Source organism: Hypanus sabinus, chromosome 11 (genome assembly GCF_030144855.1).
Source record: "Hypanus sabinus isolate sHypSab1 chromosome 11, sHypSab1.hap1, whole genome shotgun sequence".
Classification (NCBI taxonomy): domain Eukaryota; kingdom Metazoa; phylum Chordata; class Chondrichthyes; order Myliobatiformes; family Dasyatidae; genus Hypanus; species Hypanus sabinus.
The window spans coordinates 106550783-106569884 of record NC_082716.1 but is presented as its reverse complement, the minus strand read 5'-3'; the positions used below and the strand labels follow the sequence as shown (position 1 = coordinate 106569884).

At 44.2% G+C, this 19102-nt stretch overlaps 1 protein-coding gene across 7 annotated transcripts in view; it reads right to left on the bottom strand.

Moving 5' to 3' along the window:
- Positions 1-4161: 4161 nt before the first annotated feature.
- The window catches only part of ccdc9 (coiled-coil domain containing 9), a 99527-nt gene continuing 84586 nt past the window's right edge, over positions 4162-19102 (bottom strand). For 5 of the 7 annotated variants that reach the window (XM_059985020.1, XM_059985021.1, XM_059985025.1 and 2 more), the window contains 2 exons: positions 16679-16780; positions 4162-4535 (listed from right to left, as the gene is read on the bottom strand). In XM_059985020.1, coding sequence (XP_059841003.1) covers positions 4531-4535; positions 16679-16780 — 107 coding nt within the window. In that variant the 3' untranslated portion in view covers positions 4162-4530. The remainder of the gene's footprint in view (positions 4536-16678; positions 16781-19102) is intronic. The other 2 variants (XM_059985022.1, XM_059985023.1) reach the window with 2 other exon arrangements.

Below are 19102 nucleotides of genomic sequence, written 5' to 3'. Positions count from 1 at the left end.
AATTAGCATGGATGGAGGATTAGCTGATGGACAGGAGGCAAAGAATGGGTATAAAGGGAGACTTTTCTGGTTGGCTGACGGTGACTAGCAGTGTTCCACAGGGGTCAGTGTTGCAACTGCTTCTTTTTTTGTTATATGTCAATAATTTGGATGATGGAATTGATGGCTTTTGTGGCCAAGTTGGCAAATGATATGAAGATAGGTGGACGGGGATGTAGTTCTGCTGAAGCGGGTCGAATGGGCAAAGAAGTGGCAGATGGAATACATTGTTGGGAACTGTATGGTCAGGCACTTGGTAGAAGAAATAAAATCAGTGACTATTTCGAAATGGGCAGAAAATTCAAAACTCCAAGGTGCGATGGCACTCATGTAGCGTCCCTTAAAGGTTAATTTGCAGGTTGTGTTGGTGGTGAGGAAGGTGAATACAATGTTGGCATTCATTTCAAGAGGACTGGAACATAAAAGCAAGAATGTAATGTTGAGGCTTTATAAAGCACTGGTGAGGCTTCACTTGGAGTACTGTGGGATGATTTGGACCCCTTACCCAAGAAAAGATGGAGAGGGTTCAGAGGAAGTTCACAAAAATGATTCTGGGATTGAAAGAGTTATGCTAGGGTTATTTGATAGCTCTGGATCTGTACTCGTTGGAGTTCAGAAGAATGAGACAGTGGTGGTGGTAGAGAAGTCTCATTGAAACTTGTCGAATATTTTAAGGACTTGATAAAGTTGATTTGGAGAGTATGTCTCCTGTAGTGGAGGAGTCTAGGAACAGAGGGCACTGCCTCAGAATATTAGAATATTCTATTTTTTGGACAGAGGTGAGGAGGGATTTCATTAGCCAGAGTGTTGTAAATCTGTAGAATTCATTGCCACAGGCAGCTTTGGAGGCCAAGTCCCTGGATATACTTTAGGCAGAAGCTGAATGGTGCCATGACAACCACCTCTCACTTAATGTCAGCAAGACCAAGGAGCGGACTATTCATTACAGGAGAAGGAAACCAAAGGTCCATGAGCCTGTCCTCATCAAGGGATCAAAGGTGGAGGTCAGCAACTTTAAATTCCTTGGTGTTGTAATTTCAGACGATCAGTCCCGGGTCCAGCACCTAAGTGCCATTATGAAAGCACAGCAGCACCTCTACTTTCATAGAAGCTTGCGTAGATCTGGCACGTCATCTAAAACTTTGTCAAATTTCTATAGTTGCGAGGTGGAAAATATATTGTCAAGCTAAATCATAGCCTGATATGGAAACGGAATGCCCCAAACGGAAAATCCTACAAAAAGTAGTGGATACAGCCTAGATCATCATGGGTAAACCCTCCCCACCATTGAGCACATCACAGGAAAGCAGCATCCATCATCAGGGATCCCCACCACCCAGGCTATGCTCTCTTCTCTCTGTTGCCATCAGGAAGGTGGTACAAGAGCCTTGGGACTTGCAGCACCAGATTCAGAAACAGTCATTACCCCTCAAGCATCAGGCTCTTGAACCAAAGGGGATAACTTCACTCAATTTCACTTGTCCCATCATTGAAATCTTCCCACTATCTATGGACTCAGTTTCAAAGACTCTTCATCTCATGTTCTAGGTATTCATTGCTAATTTATTTTGTTAGTATTATTATTATTATTATTATTTTTGTACTTGCAGAGTTTTTCCTCCACTAGTTGTTTGTCTCTCTTTTTGTACTTCTTTGTATTTACTGTGAATGCCCGCAAGAAAATGAATCTCAGGGTTGCATATGGTGACAAATATGCACTTTGACAATAAATTTACATTGAAGGTGAGTGGAAGAAACTATAAGTAGATGTCAGAGGTGAGTTTTTAAACAGAGAGTGATCGGTGTGAGACTCTGACACTCATTTGGGGGACACAGTAGAGTAATGGTTAGCATAATGCTGTTACAGTGCCAGCAATCCGGGTTTAATTCCTGTCACTGTCTGTAAGACCATAAGATTCAATAGCAATAGCAGAATTAGGTCATTTAGCTCATTGAGTCTGCTCCGCCATTTCATCATGTTTGATCCATATTTCCTCTCAGCTCCAATTTCCCACATCCCTTTATGCCTAACCAATCAAGAATCCATCAATCTTTGCCTTAAATATAGAAACATAGAAAACCCACAGCACAATATAGGCCCTTCGGCCCACAAAGCTGTGGCGAACATGTCCCTACCTTAGAACTACCCAGGCTTACCCATAGCCCTCTATTTTTCTAAGCTCCATGTACCTATCCTGGAGTCTCTTTAAAGATCCTATCGTTTCTGCTTCCACCACTGCCGACAGCCCATTCCACGCACTCACCACTCTCTGTGTAAACAAACTTACCCCTGACATCTCCTCTGTACCTAAAAAGGTAAAGACTTGGCCTCCACAGCTGCCTCTGGCAATGAATTCCACAATTCACCACTCTCTGGCTGAAGAAATTCCTCATCTCCCTTTTAGAAGGCCACCCCTCTATTCTGAAGTTGTGCCCTCAGGTCTTAGATTCCTCCACCATAGGAAACATCCTCTCCACATCCACTTTATCGAGGCCTTTCAACAATACGATAGGTTTCAATGAGGTCACCTTTAATTCTTGTGAATTCCAGTGAATACACACCCAAAGTCTTCAAACACTCTTCACATGACAAACCGTTCAATCCTGGCATCACTCATACGCTCTCCCCGTGGCCACGTGGGTTTCCTCCCGTGTTCCAAAAGCGTGTGGGTTAGTGGCTGTATTAGTAGATTAACTGGTCACATTGGTGTAATTGTGCAGCAAGGGCTCATTCTGCGCTGCATCTTGAAATTAATAAAAGACATCAAAAATAATTACAATACAGAGTAATCTTTGGTTCATGAAAAAGGAAGATATCCCATAAGGATCTGTATGGAAAGTCACATCACTGGTAAGTCGGAGACACAAGAGGTTCTGCAGATGCTGGAAATCTTGAGCAACACACACAAAATGTCGATGGAGGGTTTCAAGGCTAATCCTCTTCATTGATCAGGGGTTCCTAATTTGGGCCCACAGATCCCTCGCTCATGGCATAAACATGGATTCTGCTTGACCTGATCAGTTCCTCCAGTGTGTTGCTTGATGGTAAAATGGCTCATTATAGGAACATGTACTGAGGTACTGGGTGGTAGATATATCTCTACCAAAGGAGGTGAAAGGCACTCCTTCCCTCTGATAGCCTGCAGGCTACCCTTGGGTAAGATGTAGCACCTGCCTAGGCCACATCCCCACAATCAGGGTCACGTGAAGCCACGGGAGCAGCTGGTGCATATCACAAGTCCTGGTTATGCAACCTCTGATGTTGGGCAGACCATCTCTGAGGAGTATTTATAATGCCTAGGATCACCCATCTTGTAAAGATACTGCCTAGAAGGCAGCAAATGCAAACCACTTCTGTGGAAAAATTTGTCAAGAGCAATCACAATCATGGAAAGACCACGATCGCCCATGTCACATGACACAGCACAGAATGATGCAGATGATGAATTTTATGGAATTTCTAACAGCGACTTCCCGGACCGATTCAGCTCTTTCAATGTCAGACACAATAACAATGTTATGACAGAAACACAAATATGGCTCATTGCTACAGTAGTCCACGACAACTTTGATGAATCTGTCTGTTTCAGTTGAATGAAAGTAATATTTCAGCAAAAGAACATGAAAATAAATCAGAAGAGTGTGGACGTATTACACTTCAGAGACAGACAGGGCAGGGTTACTGAGTGCCAATACTTTAAGGAAAGCTGACAACATCTCTGGGGAGATCAAATACTGAAAGGCCTGGATAAAGTGGATTTGGAGAGGATGTTTCCTACAGTGTTGAAGCCTGGGTCCAAAGGGCACAGCCTCAGAATAGATGGTTTTTCCTTTAGAACCAAGATGAAGAGGAGCTTCTTTAGACCGAGGGCAATGAATATCTGGAATTCATTGCCACAGTCAGCTGTGGACACCACAAATTCGAGGTTAACTTGATTAGTCTTGAAAGTTGTGGCGAGAAGGCAGGAGAATGGGGCTGAGAGGGATAATAAATCAGCCATGATGGAACGGCGGTGAAAACTCAATGGGCTGAATGGCTTAATTCCACTCCTATGTCTTAGGGTATTAAAAAGAAATGTGGTTTAAATCTCCGTTAGCATCTGTTCAACTCCACACCACCACTTGATTCAAAGTATTTATTGCACCACAGCATCGCCCAGATTAGACACAAAAATATACAATTCTAACAGTTCCCTTCACCTCACGACAAAGACACACCTGTTTCTATCTAACTTGTTAAAACTTCTTGTGCTGGTGGTGAGGTCAAAATGCAGAAAGAGGCTGCAGCTTAACTATTGGAAAAAGTGAAGAGAACCCTCTGGTGTAAATAAAATAACTTCTGCTGATATTTTACGAATCTCCCTTCCGAATCCACTAATTTCTCGCCTCAGTCGGACTAGTTTGGAGACATGATATGGTACATTCCGTGCACAGATCATTCCGTGTCTCTCCACACATGGATTGAAGTAGACATCCTCATCCAAAGGTCAGTCAACCTGCAAACAACAACGACATTGTTAGGAGAAAAGGCATAAACCATAATAAAAGTTTTCGTTTATTGCAAAGTAATCTTCAGCACCAACTGAAACAAGTCTCTATATCAGAGGTTTCCAGCCTTTTTCATGCCACAGACCAACGCCATTAAGTAAGGGGTCCATGGAGTACAGGTTGGAAACCCCTGCTCGATATCAAATACCTACAGATGTATGGTGGGGCCACTGCACGGGATTGAAAAAAGCCGCAGAGTTGTAAACGGTCAGCTCCATCACAGGCACTAGCCTCCCCATCATCGAAGACACCTTCAAAAGGCGAGGCTCAAGGAGGCAGCACCCATCATAAAGGTCCTCTACCACCCAGGTCATGCCCTCTTCTCATTGCTACCATCTGGGAGGAGGTACAGGAGCCTGAAGACACACACTCAACGATTCAGGAACAGCTTCTTCCCCTCTGCCATCGGATTTCTGAACAGACATTGAACCCATGAACACTACCTCAATATGTTTGCATTACTTACTTAATCTTCAATTTCTATTTCTTATTGTAATTTATAGTATATTTATGTACAGGTGCTAAAAAAACAAATTTCACGACATATGCCTGGAATGTGCTGTCTGGCTTGGTGGTACATTAGAGGCTTTAGAAATGTTTGGTTATACTCATGGATGTGAGGAAGATGGAGGGATGTGGACATGGTATAGGTAGGAGGGATTAGTGTTTGTGTGTTTTTCATTTACTCTTTAGCTGGTTCAGCACAACATTGAGGGCCGAATGGCCTGTTGCTGTGCTGTACCCTTCTACTTGTGCACGCTTGTGATATTAAATATCATTCTGATTTGATGTCTGATTTCCTTAGCTGCTACCCAAAGCAGAAAAAATAATTCAGGAAACTGGAAGCAATCAATTCATGAATACAGTCACAAAGACAAGAGGTTCTGCAGATGCAGGAAATTCAATGTAATACACACAAAATGCTGAAGGAACTCAATAGGTCAGGCAGCATCGATGGAGGGGAATCAACAGTCGATGTCTTGGGCTGAGACCCTTCTTCAGGACTGGAAAGGAGGGGGGAAGAAGCTAGAATAAGAAAGTGGAGGGAAGGGGAGGGAGTGGACTACAAGCTCTCAGGTGATAGGTGAAAGGTGATGGTGGATGCAGTAAGAATTTGAGAGGTGATAGGTGGAAAAGTTAAAGGGTTGATGAAGGAGGAATCTGATAGGAGGGGGCAGTGGACCATGGGAAAAAGGGAAGGGGAGGGGAAACCAGGGGAAAGGTGATAGGGAGATCAGGTGAGGGGAAGGTGTGTGGGACGGGGATGAAGTAAGAAGCTGGCAGGTGATAGGTGAAGCCAGGTTGGTGGGGAAGAGGGAGTGAAGTAAGAAGCTGGCAAGTGAAAGGTGAAAGAGGTTAGGGGCTGGAGGAGGAGGGGCACCATTCTATTACTCTAGTTGCTTTTTTTGGTTGGATCCGTTACTTGGGAGTTACCTCCGTCCACCACACTGTACAAAACTGCCCTCAGATTGGCATCTCTTTTGCCGTTTTGAAGTCACATTACCAAGTAATGGGCACGATTTACCGCGTCCAAGTTTCTGGACCATTTCCCAACACACAGCTTGGGCTGCCGCTGAAACCACGCACCCATAGGACTCAATAACCACCCCTGCTTGTGTTTATCTCTTTCAATTCCGGAGCAGAGTGGCAGAGAACAAAGGAGAATACAGAGCAGAGAACATCGTGGGCCACTGCTCAATGCTACTCTTAACGATCCAGTTATAACCCATGTTTAGTATGGAGTAAACATCTCACAGACTGTCCATACAAGACCGCCAGATTCAGGAATGATTTCGCTTCTGACAGTGGAGAAAATCACGTTTACATCGCAATTTGGAGGGGCTTAAACCTTTCATCAATAGCATCCAGCCAATCAGAATCAGGTTTAATATGTTGCGAAATTTGTTGTCTTTGTGGCAGCAGTACATAATAGAGAAACATATATATATAGATATAGATAAATACGTAGTGCAAAAATAGAAATGAAAAAGTAGTGAGATGGTGTTCATAGGTTTAACGTCTATTCAGAAATTGACATTTCTAGCAGAGGGGAAGAAGCTGTTCTTGAATCATTGAGTGTGTCTTCAGGCTCCTGTACCTCTTCCCTGATGGCAGAGGGGAAGAAGCTGTTCCTGAATCACTGAGTGTGTGTCTTCAGGCTCCTGTACCTCCTCCCTGATAGCAGCAATAAGAACAAAGCATGACTTTGGTCCAACCCCATGGTATGACAGACTCGAGGGGAAATGGCTACAAATTAAATACCAGCATTCATTTTGAGATGGCTAGGATATTGAAGTAATCCTCATCATCTTCATTTGGCGACGTGTGCAATCATGGTCTTTGACTGTTCCTGGCAAATCTTCCCCACAGGAGTGGTTTGCCATTGCCTTCTTCTGGGCAGTGACTTTACAAGACGGGTGACCCCAGCCATTATCAATACTCTTCAGAGATGGTCTATTTGGAGTCAGTGGTCACATGACCAGGACTTGTAATCTGCACTGGCTGCTCAGGTAATGCTGGGGCTTTAATCAGGCATTTGACAGACCACACTTGGAGTCTTGTGGGCACCACATCTAAGAAAGGATGTGATGGCATTGGAGAGGGTCCAGAGGAGGTTCACAAGAATAATTTTGGGAATCAAAGGGTTAACATAAGCATTTGATGGCTCTGGGCCTGTACTTGCTTGAGTTTAAAAGACTGGGCGGGGGGGGGGGGGGGTGGAATCTCATTGAAATATTGAAAAGCCTAGATACAATGGGGCATTCTAGGAACAGAGCGTATAGCCTCAGTAAACAATTTAGAAGAGAGATGAGGAGCAATTTCTTCAGCCAGAGGGTGGTGAATCTGTGGAATTCATTGCCACAGATGGCTGTGAAGTCCAAAACACTGGGTATATTTAAAGCAGTGGTTGATAGGTTTTTGATTAGTAAAGGTGCCAAAGGCTGAGGAGAGAAGGGGTTGAGAGCGATAATGGATCAGACAAGATGGAATGGCAGTGCAGATTAGATGGGCCGAATGGCCTACTCCTGCCCCCATATCCTGTGGTACCCTGCTTGTATGATCACTATCCAGCAAACTCTGATCACTCTGTCTGGATGAAAAGCCAGAAGACACTTGTCCAGTAACCATATTGACCCTTATACTTTGGGTTGGGTGGGGCTCCAACTAGAGGTCATGCGTTAAGAGCAAAATGTGAAAAGTCTAAGGAGAAACATCTTCACTCAGAGGGTGGTTAGAGTGTGGTGCATGCCAGCTCGATTTCAACATTTAAGCTAAGTTTAGATAGCTACATGGATGGTAAGGATATGGAGGGCTGTGGTCCTGGTTTAGGTTGATGGAAGTAGGCAGTTTAAATGGTTCAGCACAGACCATATGGGCCAAAGGGCCTGTTTTTGTGCTGTACTTTTCTATGACTATTTGCTTTGCAATAAAAAGCCATTCAGCCCATCAGTTCTATCCCAGCCATCAGAGCAATCCCATCAGTCCCATTCACCCCACCTGTTTCCCTAAATCTATTCTCTCCCACTTGCCCCAGATTGTCCTACCTGGGGTAACATATCCAATCAATCTTGTAACCAAGATTAGCTTCACTTGTCACATGTACATCAAAATATACAGTGAAATATGTCTTTCGCATTCAACATCAAGCATAGTTTGAGCAGGTGTTACCACACTTCTGACATAGTGTGCCCACAACTCACTAACCCTAACCCATACTTCTTTGGAAAAGTGGAGGCAACTGGAGTACCCAGAGGAAACATTCGTGGTCACAGGGAGAAAGCACAAATATCTTACAGACAGTGGCGGGAATTGTTATTTTGCTGCCCCTTAACTTCAACGCTCCTCCAGGAGGACCACCATCTTGTCCATAGGGTTTGGAGGTTTGCGTGCCTCAGTGACCCGGGGAGCTATGCTGCCTGGAATCAGGGCTTTATGCTTTGATTCTTGGCAGGGTCACCCATGCCAAACAGGTCAAAGGGTAGAAGTCAGACTAAGAGTGGTTCGGGGTTCAGCTCAGGGCAAACTACCCGGACTGGGCAAAAGAAATATATTGTTATGGAAAAAGCAGTGAAGGTTCCTTCTACATCTGAGTGCGATGGTATGGACAGAGAGAGAGAGATGGAGGGCCAGCAGCGAACCGGGCAGTAAGTACTAACCTTTGCACCACCGTACAATCCCTTTGTGATCTGGAAGCCCACCCGGTCCCAGGTTAGGATTGAACCTGGGACCCTTGAGCTATAAGACCGCAGCTCTACCTCAGTTCTACTGAGCCACCCAGCATTGGCTGAGAGAGTAAAAAAGCCATTTATTCAAGATGGCAAAGGGTCCCATAAAGAGAATGAGAGTGCAGATGAAATGACTGAAGACTTCTACGAGAAGCTGGAGATTTTTAGAACAAGCATATATTTAATATTCTTGTCCATTTGGTCAGAAAATACAAAAAAGAAAGTTGTGAAAGTGAAACAAGATATCAGAAACTGCAGTGGTACAAATCAGAAAGTTTCTGTGACACAATGCAATATAAAGATGCTTGCAATCTGACATTTCACATTTAACTACTGAGTGGATTAGTGTTCAAACAGCAGATAGAGAAAATGCATTCACCAGTAAGACAGAACACAGGTTATAGAAAAGCTTTAATAGAAAAAGTAACACACAAAATGCTGGAGGAACTCAGCAGGCCAGGCAGCTTCTATGGAAAAGAGTAAACAGTCGACATTTCTGACAAAGACCTTTCTTCAGGACTGGAAATAAAGATGAGAAATCAGAGTAAGGAGGTGTGGAGAGGGGAGGAAGTAGTACGAGGTGGCAGGTGACAGGTGAAACGGGGGAGGGGGTGAAGTAAAGAGCTGGGAAGTTGGTTGGTGGAAGAGAAAAGGGCTGGAGAAGGGGGAATCTGATAGAAGACCATGGAAGAAAGGGAAGGGGGAGGAGCACCAGAGGGAAGTGATGGGCAGGTAAGGAGATAATGAGGGAGAGGAATGGAGAATGGTGAAGTGGGGTGGGGGGGGGGCAATTACTGGAAGTTTGAGAAATCAATGTTCAACAGAAAAGGCCCAGAGCTTCCCTTATGAACTCTGCCACCACTGTGGTCTACGGCAGTCAAGAATTCTTAAAAAAAAGTTGCCACACAGATCCTTCGGGCATACAAACAACAGCAGTAATAAACCTAGCAAATGGAATGTTCGACAAGGTCCTTTTAACAGTCACAAATATTTATAAAATTCATGAACCTCGAATATTTTAATTCAAATGTGCATAATAGATCTGACCCAGAGCACCTGGTCCTCCCTCCCAATACTGAAATGCATTCTCTGATTAAAAGTTTATCAAAAAACATATCCAAACTCTCATAAGCAGGGCATAGATGGATGCTGGTAAGATTATGGCAAAGTGCTGATCGTGCATCAATCACTTTTAGACTACGAGGCCATGATTAACAATCCTACAATCTCCCACCCCCTATCGTCAGCCAGGAAGGACCATAGCATTAGGACTGTTGGGATGGGAACGAGCTTCTTCTCCAAACCACGAGACCGAACTCCCTGTTACCACCCAGGTCTCATCAGGTATGAAACACCAGCAGAGTTACACTTTCTAATCTTTTAACTTGTGTCATAAATATACCTCATTATTTGTTAACTTATTTGTTGTAATATTACTTTACATGTTGTGTGCCTGAGTTACATGCACTGTGTTGTGTGCCTTGGTCCGGACAAACTGAAGGTATTGTACAAATTATATGTACTGTGTCGTGCACCTCCTCCAAAGAGGACCGTAACATTGTCATTGGGTTTGTAGACTTGCGTGCCTCAATGACCCAGAGAGCTATGCTGGATGGAGTCAGGGCTTCATGTTTTGGCTCTTGGTAGAGTCAACCATGCCAAAAAGGTCAAAGGGTAGAGGACAGACTCCACTGGTTCTCCAGGGTCCAGGGGTTCAGCTCAGGACTAACAACTCTGACTGGTCAAACAGAATTGATATGGAAACAGGAATGAAGAATCCTTCTCTATCTGAGTGTGACGCTGTGACAGCCATAGACAAGGATGTTCATTGCTGCCTTAAACACCACTGGTGCAATGGGCAGCAAGTAATTAAGTTCTGGACCTTGGTCAGGAGGAGTGCAGCTCTGTTTGACGAAATACCTGTGTATGGTCGAATGACAATACAGTTGAACTGGAGCTTGATTTGCAGCAGAAGCATTCAGTTTTGCAAAGCACTTTCCATCTAGCAACTGGTGTCGGGCAGAACATTCAACAGAAACTTCTGAGGGAACGGATACAAGCTGAAAAAGCAAACACTCACAGGATGTCAGTGAGCTGGGAAGTGGGGCTGACACAATGGATGGTTTATCATGGTGGTTATTACCGGTGAGGCTTCATTTAGAGTATTGTGAGCAGCTATGGGCCCCTTATCTAAGAAAGGATGTGCAGACATTGGAGAGGATTCAAAGGAGGTTCACAAAATGATTCTGGGATTGAAAGGCCTAGCACATGAGGAACGCTTGACGGCTCTGGCCTTTACTCACTGGAGTTTAGAAGAATGAAGGGGGGATGGGGGGGAATCTCATTGTCTGCTGAAAGGCCTCAATAAAGTGGATGCGGAGAAGATCCCAGAATAGAGGGATGCCCATTTAGAACGGAGATGAGGAGTTTCTTTCACCAGAATCTGTGGAATTCGTTGCCACAGGCAGCTGTGAAGGCCAAGTCATTGGGTATATTTAAAGCCGAGGTTGACCGGTCTTTGATTAGTCAGGGTGTGAAGGGTTAGAAGAAGACAGGAGAATGCCTGCAATAGAGAGGGAAATGGATCATCTATGATAAAATGGCAGAGTAGACTCATTGGGCCAAATTCTGCTTCATGGTCTTATTCAAAGCTACACCAACCCTCTCTCACTCTAACAGTTCCCACCAGAATTGGTTTTCCAATTCTGTCAGGGTAGTATTCTGGGAACACCATCGATTAAATGTGATACAATGACTGAAATCGAGGAGGATAGGTCCATGATCTGTACCCAAAGCAGGGGAAGAATGTCTAGGCTGGTCAGTTCTGCAAAAAGGAGAGGTGCTGTCAGTACCAGCAAGCTTCTGAAAATCACAGAACCCACCGTATGACCAGAAGACAAAGGAGCAGAACTAGACCACTTGGCCCATTGAGTCTTCTCTGCCATTCCATTATGGCTGATTTATTATCCCTCTCAACCCCATTCTCCTGCCTTCTCCCCATAATCTTTGACAGCCTTACTAATCAAGAATCTATCAAACTCTGCTTTAAATACACCCAATGACTTGGCCTCCACAGTCGCCCATGGCAACGAATTGCACAGATTTACCACCCTCTGGCTAAAAAAATTCCTCCTCATTTTGTTTTAAAGGAACATCCTTCTAGTCTGAAGTTGTGCCCTCTGGTCCGGGACTCCCCCACCATTGGAATAATCTTTTCCACATCCACATCTAGGCTTTTCAATATTCAACAGTTTCCAATGTGATTCCCCCTCAGTCTTCTGAACTCCAGCAAGTACAGGCCCACAGTCAGCAAGCACTACTCATACACTGACCCAGTCATTCCTGGGATCATTCTCGTGAACCCACTCTGGACCCTCACCAACGTCAGCACATCTTTCCTTAGATAAAAGGCCCAAAACTGCTCGGAATACTCCAAGGGAGGCCTCACTGGTATTCATAAAGCGTCAGCATTACATCCTTGTTTTTATATTCTAGTCCTCTCAAAATGAATGTTGACATCACATCTGCCTTCCTCACCACGGACTCAACCTGTAAATTAACCTTTAGGGAATCCCGCACGAGGACTCCCAAGTCCCTTTGTACCTCTGAATTTTGAATTTTCTCCCCACTTAGAAAGAGTCTAAACTTTTATTTATTCTACCAAAGAAGAATTCTTCCTGACAATATATTCCATCCGCAATTTCTTTGTCCATTCTCCTAATCTGTCCAATCCTCTATCCATGCTAATATCTCTCCTGTAATACTACTGGCTCTTGTTAATCAGTCCCACGTGCAGCACCTTGTCAAAGGTCTTCCGAAAATCCCAAGTACACAACATCCACCAATTCTCCTTTGTCTATCCTGCTTGTTATTTCTTTAAAGAATTCCAACAAATTTGTCACGTAAGATTTTCCCTTAAGGAAACTATGCTGACTTTGGCCTATTTTATCATGTGCCTCCAGGTACCCCAAAATGACATCTTTAACAATCCACTCCAATTTTCCTAACCACTGAGGTCAGACTAACTGGCCTATAATTACTTTTCTTTTGTCTTTCTCCCCTCTTGAAGACTGAAGTGACATTTACAACTTTCCAGTCCTCCGGAACCATGGCAGAATCCAATGATCCTTGAAAGATCATTACTAATGCCGCGCAATCTCTTCAGCCACCTCTTTCAGAACCCCGGGGTGTAGATCATCCGGTCCAGGTGGCTTATCTACCTTCAGACCTTTCAGTTTCCCAAACACCTTCTCCTCAGTGTATGGGCCTCCGACACTCTCGAACTTCCAGCATACTGATAGCGTCCTCCACAGTGAAGATTGATGCAAAATACTTATTCAGTTCGTCCGCCCTTTCCCTGTCACCCATTAAGATCTGTTCAGCATAATTTTGCAGTCATCCAACATCTACTCCTGCCTCTCTTTTACTCTTAATATATCTGAAAATAATGTTGGCATCTTTGATATTATTGCCTAGCTTACTTCGTATTTCATCTTTTTCCTCCTTATGGCTTTTGTTTTTGGTGCCTTCTGTTGGTTTTTAAACATTTCCCAATCCTCTAAATTCTCACTAATATTCTCACTAATATGCCTTTTCTCTTGCTTTTTTGGTGGCTTGGACTTCCCTTGACTGCCACAGTTGCTTCATCCTGATGTTAGATAATACTTGTTCATCAGCTAACACTGTCATAAAAACTATCTGCTCCTTTAATTTTCATCTTATTATGTAATCTGGTTTTTGAATTTCAGAAACTACCAAGGCTATGTGGGAGGGAAGGGTTAGATTGATGGTTAGTAGGTTAAAAGGTCAGCACAACTTTGTGGGCTGAAAGGCCTGAACTGTGCAGTAATGTTCTGTTCCAAAAAGCCTGATTATACTTTAGTCAAAAGATTCAGAATTGATTCATTGGTTATGGATGGCCTATGAAAGTTCAATAAAGGACAGGAAAGTCACTAATGAAATGCAAATGTGGTATTTCACATTGGAAGAAAAATAGATCAAGGGATATAGTGGAATTCTAGAATCCAAAGGAGGTGGGCATATTCCAAAATTCAAAGGAGTTAGGGGTGTTCTAAAATTCAGAGTTAGGAGTATTCTAGAAGCAGCCATTCTAGGAGCTGACACAGTTTATGGGTATTCTAGAATTCAGCAGGGCCATGTGCATTCTAGAATATAACAGATACACCGGTATTCTAGAATTCAGTTGGGTTGTGTGTATTCTAGAATCCAACAGAGTTATGGATTTTCTAGAATTCAACGTAGGTTGGGGTATTCTAGGATTTATCATGGAACAAAAAACTGCATGTTTGTGGAGGTTTGGCAACCAGAGTAGAGCTTTAGGAGTGGAATGCCTCGGAGCAGATATCACATGAACATTCAACCTGCCCCAGCACACAGATTCAAAATGGGCAGCTGGAGAAATCCAGAGTGACACACACACACTCACTCGCTGGAGGAACTCAGTGGGTCAGGTAGCTCAGGAGGGAAACGGACAGACCATGACCCTTCATCGGGTCCCCTCTGCAGATTAGGGATTCTCAATCTGGGAACCACGGACCCCTTGCTTAATGGTACTGGACCATGCGTTTAAAACAAAGTTGGGAACCCCTGCTTTAGATGTTGCCAGACCTGCTGAGTTCCTCCAGCATCTTGTGGATAAATTTGGCACTAGTAGTAATATCTGCACCGTCACTGTACATTGAATTGTTCAAGCAGAATACTTAAAACTATTGAAAATCGAATGCAACCCAAAGCAGAGAATTTTGTGGACATCCAAGACAATAACTGATTTAATTAAAGGGCGAGTACCCTAATGCATGCTCCAAGAGGACCACAACCTTATTCTGGTTTGGAGGCTAGCATGACCCAATGACCTGGAGAGCTATGTTGGCTGGAGTCAAGGATTTCTGCTTTGGCTCTTGGTAGGGTCACCCACGCCCAACAGGTCAAAGGGTAGAGGCCAGCTGCAGAGCATTCCACCTGTCTTCTGGGTTCGGGGTTGGGGGGGGGGGGGGTGGTTCAGCTCTGAGTTAACAACCCCAATTAGTAAAATTGTTATGGAAACACCAACAGAGAATCTTTCCACATTTGAGTGTGATGGTAGTCCTGAGTCTCCACCCAGGACTTGTATGACTGACAGCTGTGAAAACTGAGCTAACGACACAACGAAGGAAGACCCGAACACCGCCAGGGATTGAGGGCCTTCACTGCTGCCCTAAATGCCAGCGGTGTAGCGGGCAGTAGGAAGACCAGCAACGCAGCCAACCAACAGCACAAGAGAACAAAAGAAAAACGACATGACCAAGCCCAACCGCCCAGCGGGAATGAAAACACATCCCATTAAGTTACCATCTCAGTTTTCTCCCCAACCTGGGGAATGGACTTATAGCTCTTCCACTTTCAATCCCACAATTCCCTGGGGCTTAGAAGCAAGAGAGGCCACCTCATCAAGACTGACAGGTTTGGAGAAGGACTGACAGCACAGATGATGCTGCCCGAAGTCTAGAACCACTGAGTCTTGGGGTGAAAGGATCATCTTAAAGAGAATTTCACCAAACTGAGAAAGTTACAAGTCTACAACTTTCTCCCTCCAAGGGTTATGGACGTGGTTTTCCAGAATATTCCCTCTGGGATTGAGTGGGAAAATAAATAAGCCACGATAGAATGGCACAGTAGACTTGACGGGCTGAATGGCTTTCCTATGTCTTATGCTCTCATAGTTTAGTTTGAGATTCAGCATGGTTACAGTCCCCACACCGCCCAATTACACCCGTGTGATCAATTAACCTACTAATCCATATATTTTAGGACTGTGGAAGGAAACTAGATCACCCAGAGGAAACCCACACGGTCACAGGGATAGTTACACACTCCTTACAGTGAGCAGCAGAACTGAACACAGATCACCGGCACTGTAATAGCAATAAACTGGCCGGGTGGAATCAATACATTTTTGCACATTGGTCATCAGGCTAGGATGTAGACATGATGTGGCCCTGAAAGGCCTCTTGCAGCTCCAACCTATTCCATTTTAAACGACTGACTTCACGGCCCATGTATGGTGTTTTACAAAATCCCAGATAGTGGCCACACTCACACAAAGGACAAAGAAAGTAAAGGGAGGGTGGCGCCAAGGTGTAGCGATTAGTGTAACTCTATAACAGCGCCAGTGAACCCGGGTTGCTGTCTGTAAGGAGTGCGTACGTTCTCCCCGTGGCCGGGCGGGCTTCACCTGGGTGCCCTGGTTTCCCCCCACCATTCTGAAGGAGTCCGGGTTAGTAGGTTAATTGGCCACGTGGATGTAATCGGGCGGCGCAGGCTCATTGGAAGGGCCTGTACTGTGTTGTACCCCCAAGTAAAAATAAAGCAATGGTTCAAATCCACGCGTGCTTTTCTACGTCAGTAACTAAAAGGAATCTGCGTTGTTGGTAAAACGGTAATGTCTACTTTAAAAAAAAACAGTCAGATATCTGGTGTCCAGATGATTTTCAGATGGTGTGCTGAGCTTTGAGGGTTTGTAGAGAAATCCTGTGTCTAGTAGAGTACTCCACTCTCCAGTCAGAGAGAGCAGCAGCAAAGCCTGCAATGTCAGAGCCACACGTGTTGCGTGAGGCAGGGAGAGCAGAGAGACAGAGGAATCAGGAGCAGTCCGGACTAACAGTCATGGATTTTGTCACAGACAGAGTCTTGTGCCTCGCGCAGCAGAGACCAACATCGGCAACTTTGCACCAAACAGCCATTAGAGCCTGCTTTTTGTTGGGTTTGATGTTAGACACACTGCCTCAACTGGTTAAGCAAGGATTTTGTCTTTTGGAGTTAGTCAGGCTCAAGAGAGAGAGCTTAGCCCAGAGAGAGGGGAGTCTTACGAAAGCGAACCGTCTCAAAGCTGGTGATGCGAACTGCACCTGAGGTGGGCTCATTTCCTTCCACACAGTCCGTCCTCCGCGACGTCTCACTGGCAGCTTCGCCTTCAGAGAGGGGAAAAGAAAAGTTAGTGTGCACCCCAGAAACATTAGTGTTTAACAAAAGCAGACAACGAATGGCCCAAAAATGATTGTACATCCAAAATGTCAACATGCAATTAACTTTTCAGCCGAACATCTGTGGTAACAAATCTGCTAAAGCAGAGCATAGAAATGATCTTGGAGTAGGTTAAAACGTCGGCACAACATCATGGGCCAAAGGTTCTGTACTATGCTGTAATATTCTATGAACGCTGTGGAAATAAATCTGTAACCCTTAAGTCTTTATGAATTTATAACGTTTGCAAAATGTAATGTGACAAAATGGAACCTGTGTGCTTCCAGAGTGCTTTGCTGGTTTGCTGATATGGGCGGATGGGATGCTTGCAAGGGTACGTGATTTATAGCAGGGAGTGTTTTGACATTACATGATTGAAAGCAGAGAAAAATATCACACAGCTGTGGGAGAGGAGAAGCCTCAAAGACAAATGGGCTCATTAAAGACAAACATAGCTCATTTAAGACAAATGTGAGATAAGACAGGAATGCTATTAAGGGATGGAACAACCTCAAAGACATGAAGTTGATGAATTACTGGACTCTGTAAACATATAAAAGTTAACTGTTTTGAGCTGTAAGATTGAAGCTACCTCCCGATGACTCAATGTACAGAGATAGTCTTCCCTTGCAAGTAATAAACGCGCATATAATTTGAACCGCTCTGGGTTTGATGTAGTCTGTTACTGAATATTCAGAATACCCACTTGAACGGGGATCAACAACGTACAGGAGGAGACTGGGAGAAGAATCAAGCCCTTGGAGAGACATTATTTATTTATAGTGATACAGTGTGCAATAGACCCATCCAGCCTTCAAACCGCATGGCCGGCAATCCCCTGATTTAGTCTTAGTCTAATCACTGAACAATTTTCAATGAACCAATTAATCTACCAACTGGCCCATCGTTGGACTGAGAGGGAAAACTGGAGCACCTGGAGTAACAGGGAGAGCATACAAACATCTTCCAGGCAGCACTGCAGAATTGAACCCGAGTCGCTTGTACTGTAAACCATTACACTACCAAGCCACCCCAAGAGGGTACCGTGCCTGCTGAGAGGCTAGTGGGATAATGAGCAGGGCTCCTGAGTAGACAAAGGGAACAATTTTAATCTCCATTCAGTTCCCACTCAGCTGCATGGGTGCGCAGCCCCGCAGTAATTGAAATGCTCCAGTGCATCTAGCCTTTTGTGTTGCACGGCTAGAACAGGACACAGCAAGAAAGAGTTTACGAAACATAAAAGGTTTTCTTTGCTGTACTGTATTTCACTACAGCCTTCAATGAATAAAATAGGATGTGATTTTTCAACTTTCATTTTAAATATTCATAGAATGGATATTACAACAAAAAAACATTTAAAGTGCCATGCAGTTCTTAGGCCGTGTAAGAACTTCCTGCTCAGAGAAACAACTGCTCCGCTCAACCGTTAAAAAATCTAGAGCAGCGGTTCCCCTGGACCAACATCATTAAGCAAGGGGTCCATGGAGCCCTGAATTAGAGGGAATGTTGGTGGAAGGAGAATCTATCAAAAATACAAACATGGGAGACAGATAATTATTTGAAAATAAACACGTAATGCAGCTGAATCAGGGAAAGGAGCAGGAATGGGTTAACTGCTTTTCTTCTTTCAGACAGCCAGAACTCTGAAGAGGTGTGATATACATTCAGTGACGTTCTTTACTGGATGGAGGGGAAGATCATGTGTTATCAAACCTTGAACCTGAAACAATCAATACTTTATTTAGAGAGACAGCCACGCTAGCATCCCTTCCAGCCCAACGAGTCCGCCCCATGTGACCAATTAACTTATTAACCTGCACATCTTTGGGCTGTGAGAGGAAACCAGTGCACCTGGAGGAAACCCACAGGAGAACATGCAAACCCCTTAAAGGCAGCGGCAGGAAGTGAAGCCCAGGTCTGTAATAGCGCTGCGCTAACTCCCACACTAACAGAATTAAATCACTGCAACACACACAAAATGCTGGAGGAGCTCAGCAGGCCAGGCAGCATCTAGGGGAAGAGTACAGTTGACGTTTCAGGACAAAGCCTTCTGATAGGACCGAGCTCCTCCAGCACTTTGTCTGTGTTGCTCGGATCTCCAGCACCTGCAGATTTTCTCTTGTTTATAATTAAATCTCTGACAGTATTGTGCAGAAGTCTTAGGCACATGTAAAAAAAAGAAAATTCTGTAAAGCAAAGAGGATTTCAAAAATAATGAAATGAAAAATCTCTAAACATGAAAAAATTTACTATAAAGAGCAGCAGGCAGT